At 40.0% G+C, this 13,874-nt stretch overlaps 1 protein-coding gene across 1 annotated transcript in view; it reads left to right on the forward strand.

Annotated features, from left to right (window-relative positions):
- Window positions 1–10,202, forward strand: part of LOC141508186 (cytoplasmic dynein 2 heavy chain 1-like) — a 203,033-nt gene extending 192,831 nt beyond the window's left edge. The window contains exon 19 of the mRNA XM_074216569.1: window positions 9,979–10,202. Coding sequence (XP_074072670.1) covers window positions 9,979–10,137 — 159 coding nt within the window. The 3' untranslated portion in view covers window positions 10,138–10,202. The remainder of the gene's footprint in view (window positions 1–9,978) is intronic.
- The last annotated feature ends 3,672 nt before the right edge of the window (window positions 10,203–13,874 follow it).

Consider the following 13,874-nt stretch of genomic DNA (forward strand, 5'->3'; position numbering starts at 1 on the left):
TTTTTTTAGTTGTATGTTTAGTTCATTGATTTCCTCTTTCTCCAATTTATTCATATAACATTTAGAGCTATAATATATCCCTTGAAAGTTGCTTTGAATGAATCCCATAGGTTTTGGTATGTTGTTTCATTATTATCATTATCTAGGATAAAATGGTTAATTCTTTCTATAATTTGTTTTTTGGTCCACTCATTTTTTAAAATGAGGTTATTCAGTTTCCAATTTGTTCTGGGTCTATATCTCCTTGGCCCAGTATTGCATATGACTTTTATTGCATTGTGATCTGAGAAAGATGTATTCACTATTTCTGCCTTTCTGCAGTTGATCATTACGTTTTTATGTCCTAGTACATGGTCAATTTTTGTGTAAGTTCCATGTACTGCAGAGAAAAAGGTATATTCCTTTCCATCTCCATTCAGTTTCCTCCATAAGTCTACCATATCTAATTTTTCTAACAATCTATTTACCTCCCTAATTTCTTTCTTGTTTCTTTTATGATTCCATTTATCTAGATCTGATAGCGGGAGGTTGAGGTCTCCCACTAGTAGACTTTTGCTGTCTATGTCTTCCTGTAATTCTTTCAGCTTCTCCTCTAAGAATGTGGGTACTTTCCCACTGGGTGCATATATATTCAATATTGAAATGACTTTATTGTCCATGGTACCTTTTAGGAGGATAAAGTTTCCTTCCTTATCTCTTTTAACGCTATTTTTGCTGCTGCTTTGTCTGAGATAAGGATTGCTACCCCTGCTTTTTTTACTTCAGCTGAAGCAAAATATATTTTGCTCCAGCCTTTTACCTTTACTCTATATGTATCTCTCTGCTTCAAATGAGTTTCTTGTAAGCAGCATATTGTAGGATTCTGGTTTTTAATCCATTATGCTATTTGCTTACATTTTAACGGAGAGTTCATCCCATTCACATTCAAGGTTATGATTACTAATTCTTTATTGCCCTCCATGCTATCTTCCCTCTGTTTGTATTTTCCCCCCTTCCCCCCTTTTATCCATATTTCTCAGTCTTTTGTTTCTGAAAACCACCCCCTTCAGTGTGTTTGCTCTCCTATATCACGCCCTCCCCTTTCTTTTCCCTTTCCCTTTTTCCCTTTTCCCTTCCCTTCCTTTTGTTATTTCCCCTTATTTCCACCCATTCCCCTTCCCTTTCTCCATTCCCCCTCCCCTTTTCACCTTTTAATACTTGAAAGGTTAGATGTTTTATAAGTTAACTGAGTATATGTAGGTTGACTTTAAGCCAAGTCTGATGAGAAGAAGATTCAGGTGTTTCTCCTCTGCTCTCTTCTTCCCCACTATTACCATAGGTTTTTTTTGTACCTCTAAGTGTAATGAGATTTACCCCATTCAATCCCCTCCCTCCTTCCATCTCTTTCCTGTCCCCCCTTTTTAGGGCAGTAGTGGGTTGTTTTAGATCATTCTATCTAAGTCATAGAAAATTCTAAGTGTCTGTCCCTTTTAGTTCTGTATATTCTATCAAATAGAGTCAAAATTCCTGAGAGTTATTAGAGTCTTTCTTCCAAATGGGGTTAAAGCCAATTACCTCCCATTAGATAGTAGTGTCATGGATAGGTCATGAATGTCCATCATTTCTGGCTAGGTTTATTCTCTCTGTTAGAGTTACATTTCTCAAAGTTTATGAGAATCTTTTTTTTCCCCCATGCTGGGATATAGCCAGTTTCAACTTACTGGATTGCAATTTTTTTTCTTTTACTGCCCCCCCCTTTTTTACCTTTTCACGTGTCTCTTGAACCTCCTGTTTGATGCCCAAATTTTCTGTTTAGCTCTGGTCTTTTCATCAGAAATTTTTGGAATTCTTCCATCTTTTTCCCTGGAAGAGAAGGCTCATCTTTTACAGGAAAGTAGATTCTTGTTTGCATTCCAAGTTCCCGTGCTCTCTGAAATATCTCCTTCCAGGCCCTTCAATCCCTTAAAGTTGATGCAGCCAGGTCCTGCGTGATCCTTACTGTGGCTCCTTGATATTTAAATGGTTTCTTTCTGGCTGCTTGCGGGATTTTCTCTTTTATCTGATAGTTCCTCAGTTTGGCCACAGCATTCCTTGGTGTTTTCATTTTAGGATCTTTTTCTGGTGGGGATCGATGTACTCTTTCAATAACTGCTTTGGCCTCCGATTCCAGGTTATCAGGGCAGTTTTCCATCACTAGATCCTGTAATATTAAGTCCAGGCTTTTTTTCTCAGTGTTTTCAGGAAGTCCTATAATTTTCAGGTTGCCCCTCGATCTGTTCTCGAGGTCAGTGGTTTTGTTGATGAGGTATTTTACATTTGATTCTATTTTTTCTATTTTTTGATTTTGTTTAACTGACTCTTGCTGTCTCATGGAGTCATTAGTTTCTGTAGACTCCATTCTTTTTTGGGGGGGAGGAGTTTTCTTCGTTAACCTTTTGCAACTCCTTTTCTAATTGGTCAATTCTACTTTTGAAAGAGCTTTCCATTTGACCAATTGAGGTTTTGAGAGAATTAATTTCTTTTTGCATTTGCCCATTTGAAGATCTGAGAGATTTGTTTTCTTGTTGCAAGGTATTGTCTCCCCCAAATTTTCTAGTTGATTTTTAAACTCCTTCCTTATTTGTTCAAGGAAGTCTTTCTGCGCTGAAGACCAGATTGTATTCTCCTCAGAGGTTCCAGGTCTCTCTGAGTTAGTGTCTTTCCCTTCCAAGAATTTTTCTATGGATCCACCTTTCCGCTGACCCTTCTTCATTTTGCTGAGACCTGAGTTTTAGAGGGGCTGGTTCACAGGGGCTTGGGATCGCTAAAGGCTTTACTCACTGAGTGCGGTTTCTCTGGCTGGCCAGTAGGAGGTGCTGGTTGCTTTCTCTGGAGAGTCTGTGACCTTGGTTGAGGCCCTCTCCCTTTGCTTGAAGAGAGGAGTTGGAGGTATTGAATTCTTTTGCCTTCACTCAATGGTGGGCTTTACCCTGGCCTGAGGTCATTCCTCAGCTGGGCTGGTTCTTCTGCTCACACACCTGGGCCTGAGGCAGAAGTAGTTTGCATTTGTTTGTTAGGGGAGAAGTCTGGGTTGTAATGGGACTCAGACCAGAGGAGCCCAGGGATGGTGTCAGCTGCTCCCCTGCTCCAGAATTCTCCCCCCAGCCCTGTGTGGGATCTCCAGGGGGACAGCTCCAACACCAACGCCTCTGCTCCCCTGCAGACTCACACCCCTGCGGTCCAGCCCCACCTCTGATCCAGCAGGTCCCGCTCTTGGGCCCTCAGACTCCCAGTTCCAATTCAGCTGCTAGTCTGGTTGATCGGGGCTGATCCTCCCTCTGGGCCCAGATTCACCTGCCGGAATTCAGCCATAGCTCCTGCTGGAGACAAATCCGAGGTAGATGTTCTTTCTTCTGGCTTTTCTTTCTGGGTTTTTTTGAGTTGGATTTCTTTTAAGAGATTTGTTTCATGTGGTAGATGGGGAAGAGATCAGGAGAGTTTAGAACTGTGCCTGTCTTCTCTCCACCATCTTGGCCAGAAGTCTCCCTTTAACCTTCTTTTTAATATACTTTTCTTTTCCCCATTTTCTTCAGCCATGTTTCAAACTGTTTTCATTCTGTCGACTCTCCTCCGAGATGAGGAGTTGGCCTGGGTATCTGAAACTACCCAGAGGGGGAAAGACTACATCACCCTTTTTTTTTGACTTTGGCCTACTCCCAAGAATTATAGGATAAAGTGTAAGAATCAAGTCGCTGGGGAAGTAAAGGAGCCAGTGTAGCAGGCTGAGAGGCTGCTGCTGTGTCAGCTGGATGGGGGCCAGCTTCCTGTACCTCATGCTGACCGCCTTTCTGATGATGGTCTTTGCCAGGGACACTTCCTGTGGCATCTAAATGGCACCCAAAGGAGATTTAGAATTTCCTAGGTATGTTTGATCTGGGTGATCTTTGCTGTTGCAAATCCTCTTTCTTTCCAAATAGCCCCATGAGTGTATAAAACTTGAAACACATACTTTGGGTCAAGATAGATGGTTACCCTTTTGTTTTTCCTCACTTCTAATGCTCTAGTGAGCACTATAAATTCAGTTTGATGGGGAGAGGTTTAGCTATTGTATGGCCCTCCTAACTCCTACAAAACTAGAGCCATCTGACTAATTTTCTGAATTGAGGAGGGGGAGATACTTTAGATCAGGTTGGCTGGAATGCACAGACTCTAGGGTCTCAGTCGTGAGCCAGATCACAAGAATTACTGCCTGAGAGGAGACTGACTGGAGTAATACGGGGATGACATAGGGGAGTGCTGAGTCAGGGGAGTCCAGAAGCAGGGTTCACTATTTAGTGAGCCCACTGCTAGAGCACCGGCAACGCCCTTTGGATTCTGTAGGAGGGTAAGACGTGTCCCCAGGGACTTCCTCCATCAGAGCTGCCCTGGTAGCTGCTGGAGGCAGGAGGCCATCCTGAGGCAACTGAATCTAGTGGTTTGGAAAACTAAGCTATGGGCCTTGGGTCAGCTCCTAGAGATTGTGTCTCTACACCTCTCATTGACAGACAGCCAAAGGTTTTTCTAAGTTAGACAGAACCAGAGTGAGATTAATTTTACTTTCAGTCTTAAAAATTGACTTGATGAGGGCCCTGCTCTAAGGGGAGTAAGTTGGGGAGCCTTGAATAGCCTCATAAAGGAGCTTTGCAATAATGCCAGAATCGGGAATCTAGATCCAACAAATCCCAGCCATGCCCCCAAAAAGGGTGCAGTTGTTTCTTAGTTGCTGAGGTGGGGATAGACAAGATTGCCCAGAGAGCAGAAAGTTCAGAGCCCAAATATTTCAGTTGGACAAACAATTTGAACTTTTTTTTAAGAGACTCTAGCCCTTGGTACCTCAAAATAATATCATCCATATACTGTGAATTAAGTTGCAGTTAGTTAACTCCAAACCCAACTACATAAATGGTGTTGCATTGGAAGCATGGAGACAAAACTGCCCACATTAGCTGGGATGGATTTGATTTTCAAGGGAATGTCCACTCAAAGGCAAAAATAAATTGAGTGTCCTCATGAAGAGGAAAGTAAAAGAAGACATCTGAAATCCAGGGTAGAAAACCACTGAGTATCCCCAGGAATCTGAGTGAGAATGGTGTCAGGATTCAGTCCTATAGGGTGAATTGGAATAACAGCTTTATTAACAGTCCTTAAACCTTGATCTGTGCAGTACTTCCCATTTGGGTTCCTAAGAGGAAGAACTGGGTTATTCCAGCCAGACTGACAAGGGATTTAGTGAGTGACAATCAGTGACTGCAGTCTTTCCTTGGCTTCAGGTTTGATTGAGCATTGTCATGGGTGTGGGAAGGTGTTAGGATGCCCTAGGCAAACAGAAACCTGGGTGGTGTATTTAGCTTGCTCTAATCCCAGATGATAGGTTCAACCTAGTCCCATACTTGTAAAGTACATGGGAAAATCTAGTAAGCAAGAACAAGAGTGAAATAGGAGCCTTAACAAGTGAAAACTGGGCACCATCAGATCCCTTCACAACAAGGAGATAGGACAGGAAGGGAGTGTTTAAACAATAGAGCCTTGGGCTGGCAAGGCAGAGGATATATCTCCTGGCATTTCCTCAATTTTCCTTCATCATCCATATGATTATATATCATCCAGATGATTATAGGGCTTGATTTGACCAGAAAATTCAGTCAAAACAGAAAGACTCCTCATCAGTTAGAAAGCTAATGGGATTACCTCTGCATTCACAGTTACCCAGGTGCCTTAGTGATACAAGGTGGGGAAAGCCAGGCTGCACCCCAGGACCCCTCAGTCTTGTCTTAAGGAGACTGGATGGTGGGGTACCACTGGTAAGAGTCAGTATGATCACCCTTCTTGCCCTGGGGGCAGTTTCTACAGACCAGTGTGGCCCCAGATACTTCCTCCTGGGAGGATCCCTGGAAGGGCACTCCTGGGTCTAATGGCCTGTCTTATGGCAGTAGAAACAGGTGATCTCATTATGAAATTTACTGGGAGCAATGTCAGGGGCATTGGTGAATGCAGGGACACCAGCGATGGTGGGGACACCTATGATAGCAGAGGCACCGGTGATGGCAGCAGCCAAAAACTGAGCCTCTGTCCTTGTCCTAAGTTCCACTTTTCTGTGGCAACTTGGTCTCTGTTATTGAACCTCCCAAAAATCATCTCCAAAATCTAGACTTGAGACGTTTGGGATCCCTTATCCAATTGTTGCAGATTCTATTTTGTATCTGGAATTATAACTTCCTTAGGGAAGGAAGGATCAAGATTACTATATTACTTAATGGCCTCTACTAGACCACTTTAAAAAAGTGCAGTTTTCATCAGGCTCTCGAGTGATTTCTCTAAATTTCTCATAGTTCACTTTCCCTTCTCATGTCTTCTGTCTGACAAGTTACCATATGGTCCCTTTTCTCTCTACCGGTATTCATCAGCTGTTGGACAGCTACTGCCCCAAGGGAGGATATCTAGTCTCTGTCCCAGCCAGGCTATCTCCAAACTTTTGGGCCAGGTTCCAAATTCTCAGTTTCTCCCATTTGTGCAGCAGGTACAAATTAGAATGTTTGCATCACTACAAGGTGAGATTAAATTGCAGAGCTATCTGCTTAAACCCATTGGTAAATATAGTGGGGGTCTTCAGAGTAATGGCCAAGTTTTTGTTTGACCTGCAAAGGGTTGGTTATTGAGAAGGAAACATGGAATTAGTTGTTGCCCCTTGGGGATCTGGTACCTTCTTCAGGGGACAGATCTTAATAGAGGTGTTGGAGTCTGAGCTTTCAGGAGATTTACAAGATGATAGAAAAAGGGTTCCATAAATTTTAGGGTATCTGTGATGGAGAATATCATCTGTATCCAAAGAAAGAACTGTGGAGTTTAAACAAAGACCAAAGACTATTACCTTCAATTTAAAAAAAGTTGTCTTATGTTCTATATAATTTTCCTATCTCTTATATTTTATTTTTTCTTCAAAGATATGATTTTTCTCTCAACACATTTCAATTTTGATCAATGTACAGCATGGAAACAATGTAAAGATTATCAGACTGCCTTCTTTGTGGGGGTGGGGGGAAGGAAGGGAGGTTGGGGGAAGGGAAGTTGTTATTGACACAAAGGACAGCACGGGAAGACACTTACCAAAAATGATAGGTAGAAACAGCTATTGTATATAATTGGAAAACAAATAAAATATTAAAAAATAGAGAGATTGGGGGGGAGAAAAAAAAGAATCCCACTTCTTGTCTGAGAGGGGTTAAGAGTAGGCACTACTGGGGATGGTGCAATCTGGCTCCCACTAGAGCAGGTCCAGAAGATCAGGGAAAAGGGCGTTAGGTGGATAAGGGGGAGGATTTTCCAAGAGGCTGTGATCCTCCTAATTAGGATTTCTCGGCCTTGGGGGAATGGGAACAGAAGGCTCCAGCGAAGCGGGAGCAGAAAGAGCAGGAGCTGCAGCTGTATGGGCATAGAGAAGGGGATCACACTGAGTAGAGTGTTTCCTGCATCCCTTGTCCACAGTAAATTTAAGTAAAAGCATCCTGCAGGTTTACCAGAATTCCTGTCTTGGAAGAGGGCCGTAAAGGCTTGGACATAGAAGACTTCAGTCCATTTTACCATTGTGGGGCGGGGGGAGATTTAACTGCTAAAGGGCATTAAAATTAAGAGATCTCAAACAGGTCCTTTTCCCTGATACTTTGTCATACTGAGATCAGACTGTTAAATATTCGTCATCTCTTAAAGTCCTGAAGACTTAATTTTTTTTTCCAGTTTCTCAAAAAACAGTCCAGAAGGACAATCTCCTGGGAGACTGCCCATGATTCTGTGGCCTTAATTAGGAGTGGGTGGCTCAAAGTGCAGAAATTCTTACAGCATAGGCAGACCTTGCACCTGTGGGATCCTACCTCCACCAGTGCTCAGGAAGGGGGAAAGTTGATTACTGCCAATGCTCAGCAGAGGCTCCAAAACTGGCATCCCTGTATGAAGGAAATTTGTGAAAAATGCTGGCTCCAAGCTTATTCTGGGTTTCAAGGGGTACCCCATAGAAGTATAGCCTTACCTCCAATTCAGACCTTCTGGATTCAGAGTCAATGCTCACTTCCCAGCAACACACCAAGATGATGAAGTAAATGGGTTTGTGTTCAAGCAGAGTGATGAATTCAGAACAGTAACCCGGTAAAATAGGGGGCAGATAGTGTTGGCTACACTTCTCCAAATAGGCTGAGTTCCTACTGAATTAGCAAGGTTTTGAAGACAGGGAAAAAAACTTAGAGGCAAGAACGGGAGCTAAGCTGGAAGAGATTGGAGAGGAATTGGGGGGATGCTTTCTGTGCAATTCTGGTTTAGGGAATCACATCAGATATAGTCAAAGATCATTTGCCCATTGTTTGGATAACATTGTTATCTCAACATTCTTTGTGTTTCTCAGTGGGCCAGATGGTTCTGGTCCGTCTGTGTCCTGACAACTTTGACATAATGTAGGGGTACAGAATACATAATATACTGCAGAAATTTCAGACCAGATATAAAGCTTGTGACACAGTTGTTATTAATACAAAGGACAGCACAGGGAGGCAAAAAATAACAAGTTTGGTTTTTTTTCCCTGAAAAACATGACAGCTTTTTGTAGGCAGAAAGATATAATGGAAAAGAACAAGTTAACTATTTACTGGTGTAATACTTTTCACTACATAGCATTTCTATAGCATCATCCCCTTGGCACCCCCAGCAGTTGTCTGTGAAGGGGATTAAAGAGATGGGCATAAGTTTGAGGAAATGTCAGGGTCAAGCAAAAGTTTTAAAGTATAGCTTAGCCTTTTTAGGTCTTAGCCCTACAAACCTAAACCTAAAAATGGCAACAAAATTCATATTCAACTTTGCCAGATGCCAAATGATTTTATCTTTCCCATTCCCTCTATTCTCTTTCCTCTGGCTACTCACTTATACCAGCCCTTCCTTTAATCATTTTCCTACCTTTATTCTTCCTCTTCCAATATGCCACTGTACAACTGTCATGATTAGTTTTCCTGCACATTGCCACACTCATGTAATTGTTCTGACCAAAATATCTTCAAGGATTCCCTGTTTCATCCTTAATATGAGGTTCACACATGGTTTTGTGTCTTCCTTGTACATAGCAGAGCCCTCTGTTTCCAGGAGGTACCTAATATCAATCTTTCTTGAATGAATAAATGAAAGAATCCAAGTAAAAGGAAAAGTGAAATTTCTCATTTCCCAGAAGAGGCTGTTCAGCCTGTACCTCTAAAATCCAAAGCAGCTGCTCCACTTTGTGCAAAGTTCAGTCTTACTAGTATTCAGCTGCTAGCCACCTATGTGGTTCTGTTTGAGCAGTAGAGAAAGACTCACTTTTCCTGAAATATTTTTAAATCCAACCATTAGGATTACTTTTTGCAACTAAAGGAAGTTTTCTTTGTTAATAATACTCATCAATGAAACAACATCACTAGTCTATATCTTATCACTTGTTCCAGGCAAGTGTTGGATGGACACCAAGTGATTCTCAAAATTATTTAATGATTTATTTTGTTGAATGAAACAAGGTTTATTTATAACAATTTACAATAAAAATGAATTTTTCACATAAAATGTCTATTAGTGGTTTAATGGTTTAGACTATGGAAAGACCTAGAGATATATAGCAAATAGATGTGCAACTGTTGCACATCTATTTGCTATATGTCTATAGCTATATCTATGTATATATATTGCAGAAACTATCATTAATAATAGCTGTTTTTAGAGAGTATTTTATTTATTCCTTTTTAAACCGTTATAAAGGCAAGCCTTCCATTGATCAATTGGCCAAGAAGAGAAAAGTTGACTAATTCTGTGGATCAGAAACACAAGTCCATAATAGCTTTTATATTTTTTTATAGCCAAATAGCAAATGATAATCTCAGAGTTGGGAGTTACTTGCTCATATCATGGTTAATGCTTTATTCAGAATGGTAAAACCTAAAATTAATATATTTTCTGATTAAAATCAATGATTTGTTACAGGATGCATATGGTCCATATTCTTCTGATGAGTGCATCTCCTTGCCGGTCTATTCCAGTGCAGAGAGGGATCGTGTGGTGACAAATATCGATGTTCCATGTGGGGGCAACCAAGACCAGTGGATTCAATGTGGAGCGGCTTTATTTTTAAAAAATCAGTAGCATGAAATTATAATAAATACTATCTTAGCAATAATCAAAATTAAATATTTAAGCTTTTAAAAATATGACTTGTCTAGTTGGTGAATGTTAATTTTAAATATTAGCATATAACTAACATTTTTTATTCTAATAGACTTTTCATTTTTATAGGAAGTCATTGCATGCTGTACCTTATACAAAAGTAACTTAATGGAGTTAATGTTAAAATGAGAAGCTATGTTATGCATTGAAAACAGTGGTATGTTGATTATTAGATATTTCTATTTGTTAAATGTTTAATATTTTCTGTTACTACAAAATAGTGAAAAAAGAACTCAATGCTGTATATTCTTCAAATATTATTTTATATTATAGTTGTTTAATAAAAGAGGAGAAAATTTTAAATTTTTTTCAAGAACACTGAAATTCAGTATATAAATATAAATACCCAGCTAAAAAATCTCATATTAAATTAGAATTGATAATTCATGACAATTAACATTAGAATTCAGAAGTAAATGAATCAGAGGAGAATTGCCCTGGTATATTTAATCATTTCATCAAGTAACATCTGGGCTGAAATCTCCCTAGCAATCAGTACAACCAAGTGAGACTTAGAGCATGTCTGTTCAGAATGTTAAAAATGACAATGAACAGTTGAACTAATGGAGAGTTCAATATGATTGCTGAGCTATTTCCAGATGTCCCCTTTCATCCAATTTAGCATATAAAAAGAGTTGAGTTCTACTTGATTAGTAGACATTTTAAACTAATGAAACATATTTGAAACAAGAAATACAGGAATAAGGGAGAAAATAATAGAGGATAGGCAGAGAGATTCTTAATGTTTTTGGTTTTTATTTTTATTTTTGCAAGGCAATGGGGTTAAAGTGGCTTGCCCAAGGCCACACAGCTAGGAAATTATCAAGTGTCTGAGGTCGGATTTGAAACCAGGTACTCCTGACTCCAGGGCCGGTGCTCTATCCACTGCACCACTTAGCCGCCCCTAGAGAGATTCTTACACTAAGACGAGAAATTCAAACAATGCTTAAATAAATCAAGATCAGAATCAACATAATAACCAATGTACCAAAAGCTAGAGAATTGTCAGTTTCAAGGTTAAACAATACCATGATGGCATTAGTACAAGGAATGCTTGGCTTTGGAGTCAAAAGAGAGGTTCAAGTTCTGACTCAATTATTAATGGAGTGATCTTGAATATATGACCTAACTGATCTTCCAATATATTATCTAGAAAATAGAATTATTATTAAATTGCCTATACACTTCAACTGTTAGTTGCCAGAAACAAATCAGATAATATCTATGAACTATTTCCAGCAAGATTAGCCAATTGATATGTCTGAGCCTAGGATGCCTTCATCACCTGAGAATATCAAGGAATATGACAAATCTAAAGTCAAAAATAGAAAGTTAAATGATAGTGGAAAACACCATAAGAAAAAACTCATGGGGGAACTTGATTTTAAAAAAGTAAAAGATAAAATCAAAAAGGGGCTAAAATATAGTAAATAAGTAGTCACAAATGATATAAATCCAAGTTGAGAGGAAAAGTATTAAAACCACTACATTGAGAATCTCTTCCAGGAATAATAATAGAATAATTCTTTAACTTTTAGAATGACAGGCTAGTCAACATGTACAGTAGGAAGAAGCAGTAAGGTTTAGCCTCTTCCTCTCTCCTCCTCCATAGCTATTCCACAAAGACCCAGAAGATGCACAAAACAAATTGTGAAATCTAAGGTATGATCATGAGTCATTTTTTAATCCAATTCAGCACAGGGTGACAGACAGAGGTCTTCAGCTGGTGGGGATGGTTCTAACCAGGAGAATACTAGGCAGAGCCTTCTGGTTTGGGGACTAAACAGTGCTACTAAACTCTGCCCAATGGAGAGAACCCTAATTGAAGGGGTGGATACTGTGCAGACCAGAGGAGCAAATACCAATTGTCAGCTCTTGCTGACACCACGATCTAGGTTAAATATCTAGTTTAGAGTACAGAAGAGACCTGTTCCTAGGGGTAGAAAAACAGAGTAAATAGTCCAGACCTAATGCAAAGATAAGGATTAAAAGTAATAGCAGATGAGGTGGCTAGGTGGTGCAGTGAATAGAGCACTGGCCCTGGAGTCAGCAGTACCTGAGTTCAAATCCGGCCTCAGACACTTAATAATTACCTAGCTGTGTGGCCTTCGGCAAGCCACTTAACCCCATTGCCTTGCAAAAACAAACAAAAAAGTAATAGCAGCTATTTGATTCTTATCCCCAAAACAAAGTTGGTTCTAGCATCTTTTGAAACTAGAAGGAAAAGTGAATATAGGAAGAATCCATCCATTATCTCCAAAAAAAAAACCCCAAAACAAAAACCATACAATGAAAATTCCCAGGAGCATCATAACCAAAACAGTCAGGATCACAAAATATTTTTCATTTACACAATGAAGGAAAAGAGTGCATTGAATACAATATTCTCAAAAAGAAAAAAAACTGAACTAAAAATAACAACTAGGAAAACTGAACATAATCTAAAAAGAAAAATTAGGATTTTTAATGAAATAGAGGGTATCTAAGAATTTCTATTGAAATAGATGAATAGAAACTTTGAAATAAAGGCATAGAAGTTAAAAGCAATCATAGAAATGTAACTAAGCAAGAATGAAATGTTGTCATTCAAATAGATGGAGATGATACAAGTGTTCCTTAGGACCCTAATATCAAGGATCCTAAAGGAAGCCAAATATAAAAGAGGATTTGAGTGGTTTTATTATGAAATACAGAGGATTTTATATATAGAATGAAAAGAGTGACACTTGAATTTCACTTTAATCTGAACTGGTCAAATGCACACACAGAGTACAAATGCACATATAAGGGAAATGGGGGAAAGGAAGTGGAAAGGAGGGGTAAGAGGAAGGATGCATTTAGGGAAGTAGTAGTCATGAAACAAACTCTAACCACTCATGGACCACGAAGAGGTAAAAAGTAAGCAAGAAATGACTAGAGACTTCTGCCATGGCCAAGATGGCAAAGAGAAGCTAGCCCTGTGCTAAGGTCTCCTGACTTTCCCTCAGAACTAACATGAGTCAAGCCTCTTAACAGAATTTGTAACCACAAAACTCAGAAAAGAAGCTAAGAGAAGAACATCTACCAACCAGGTCTGTTTCAGGGGAGTGTGTGTGTGTGTGTGTGTGTGTGTGTGTGTGTATGGGGGGGGCAGAGAGCCGAGAGCCAGCAGATTCCAGTGGAGTGAGGCCCAGGAACCAACCTGAGAACAGCCTTGCCTTTGTGAGCAGTGGGTGGCAGAGTTCCAGCCCAGCGCCAGGAGGGTTTCAGAGTGTGGCTAGACGTTAATCTGCTCAGCTCAGCTCCACTGGTCTGGAAGACCAAGGCTGCATGCCCTGTATTTTCAGGGGAGTCCCATGTTTCCAGTTGAGCCCCCTCCCCCAATCCCTGTGGGAGAAAGTGACTCTTCCTGGGACAAACCCAGTAACAACACCACCACCACCCCTACCCCACCCCCAGTGTGGACAGCAGATCTTTCTCAGTACTTAGTGAGGATTAAGGAGATTAATTATATAGCCCAAGGGCCCAGCCTTTTTTAAAATGTTGTCTTATATACTACATAATTTTACTATGCTAATATTTTATTTTTTCCTCCAGGATATGTTTTTTCTCTCAATACATTCAATTTTGGTCAATACATAAAATGGAAACAATGTAAAGATTATCAGATTTCCTTC

This window comes from Macrotis lagotis, chromosome 1 (assembly GCF_037893015.1).
Source record: "Macrotis lagotis isolate mMagLag1 chromosome 1, bilby.v1.9.chrom.fasta, whole genome shotgun sequence".
Classification (NCBI taxonomy): Eukaryota; Metazoa; Chordata; class Mammalia; order Peramelemorphia; family Peramelidae; genus Macrotis; species Macrotis lagotis.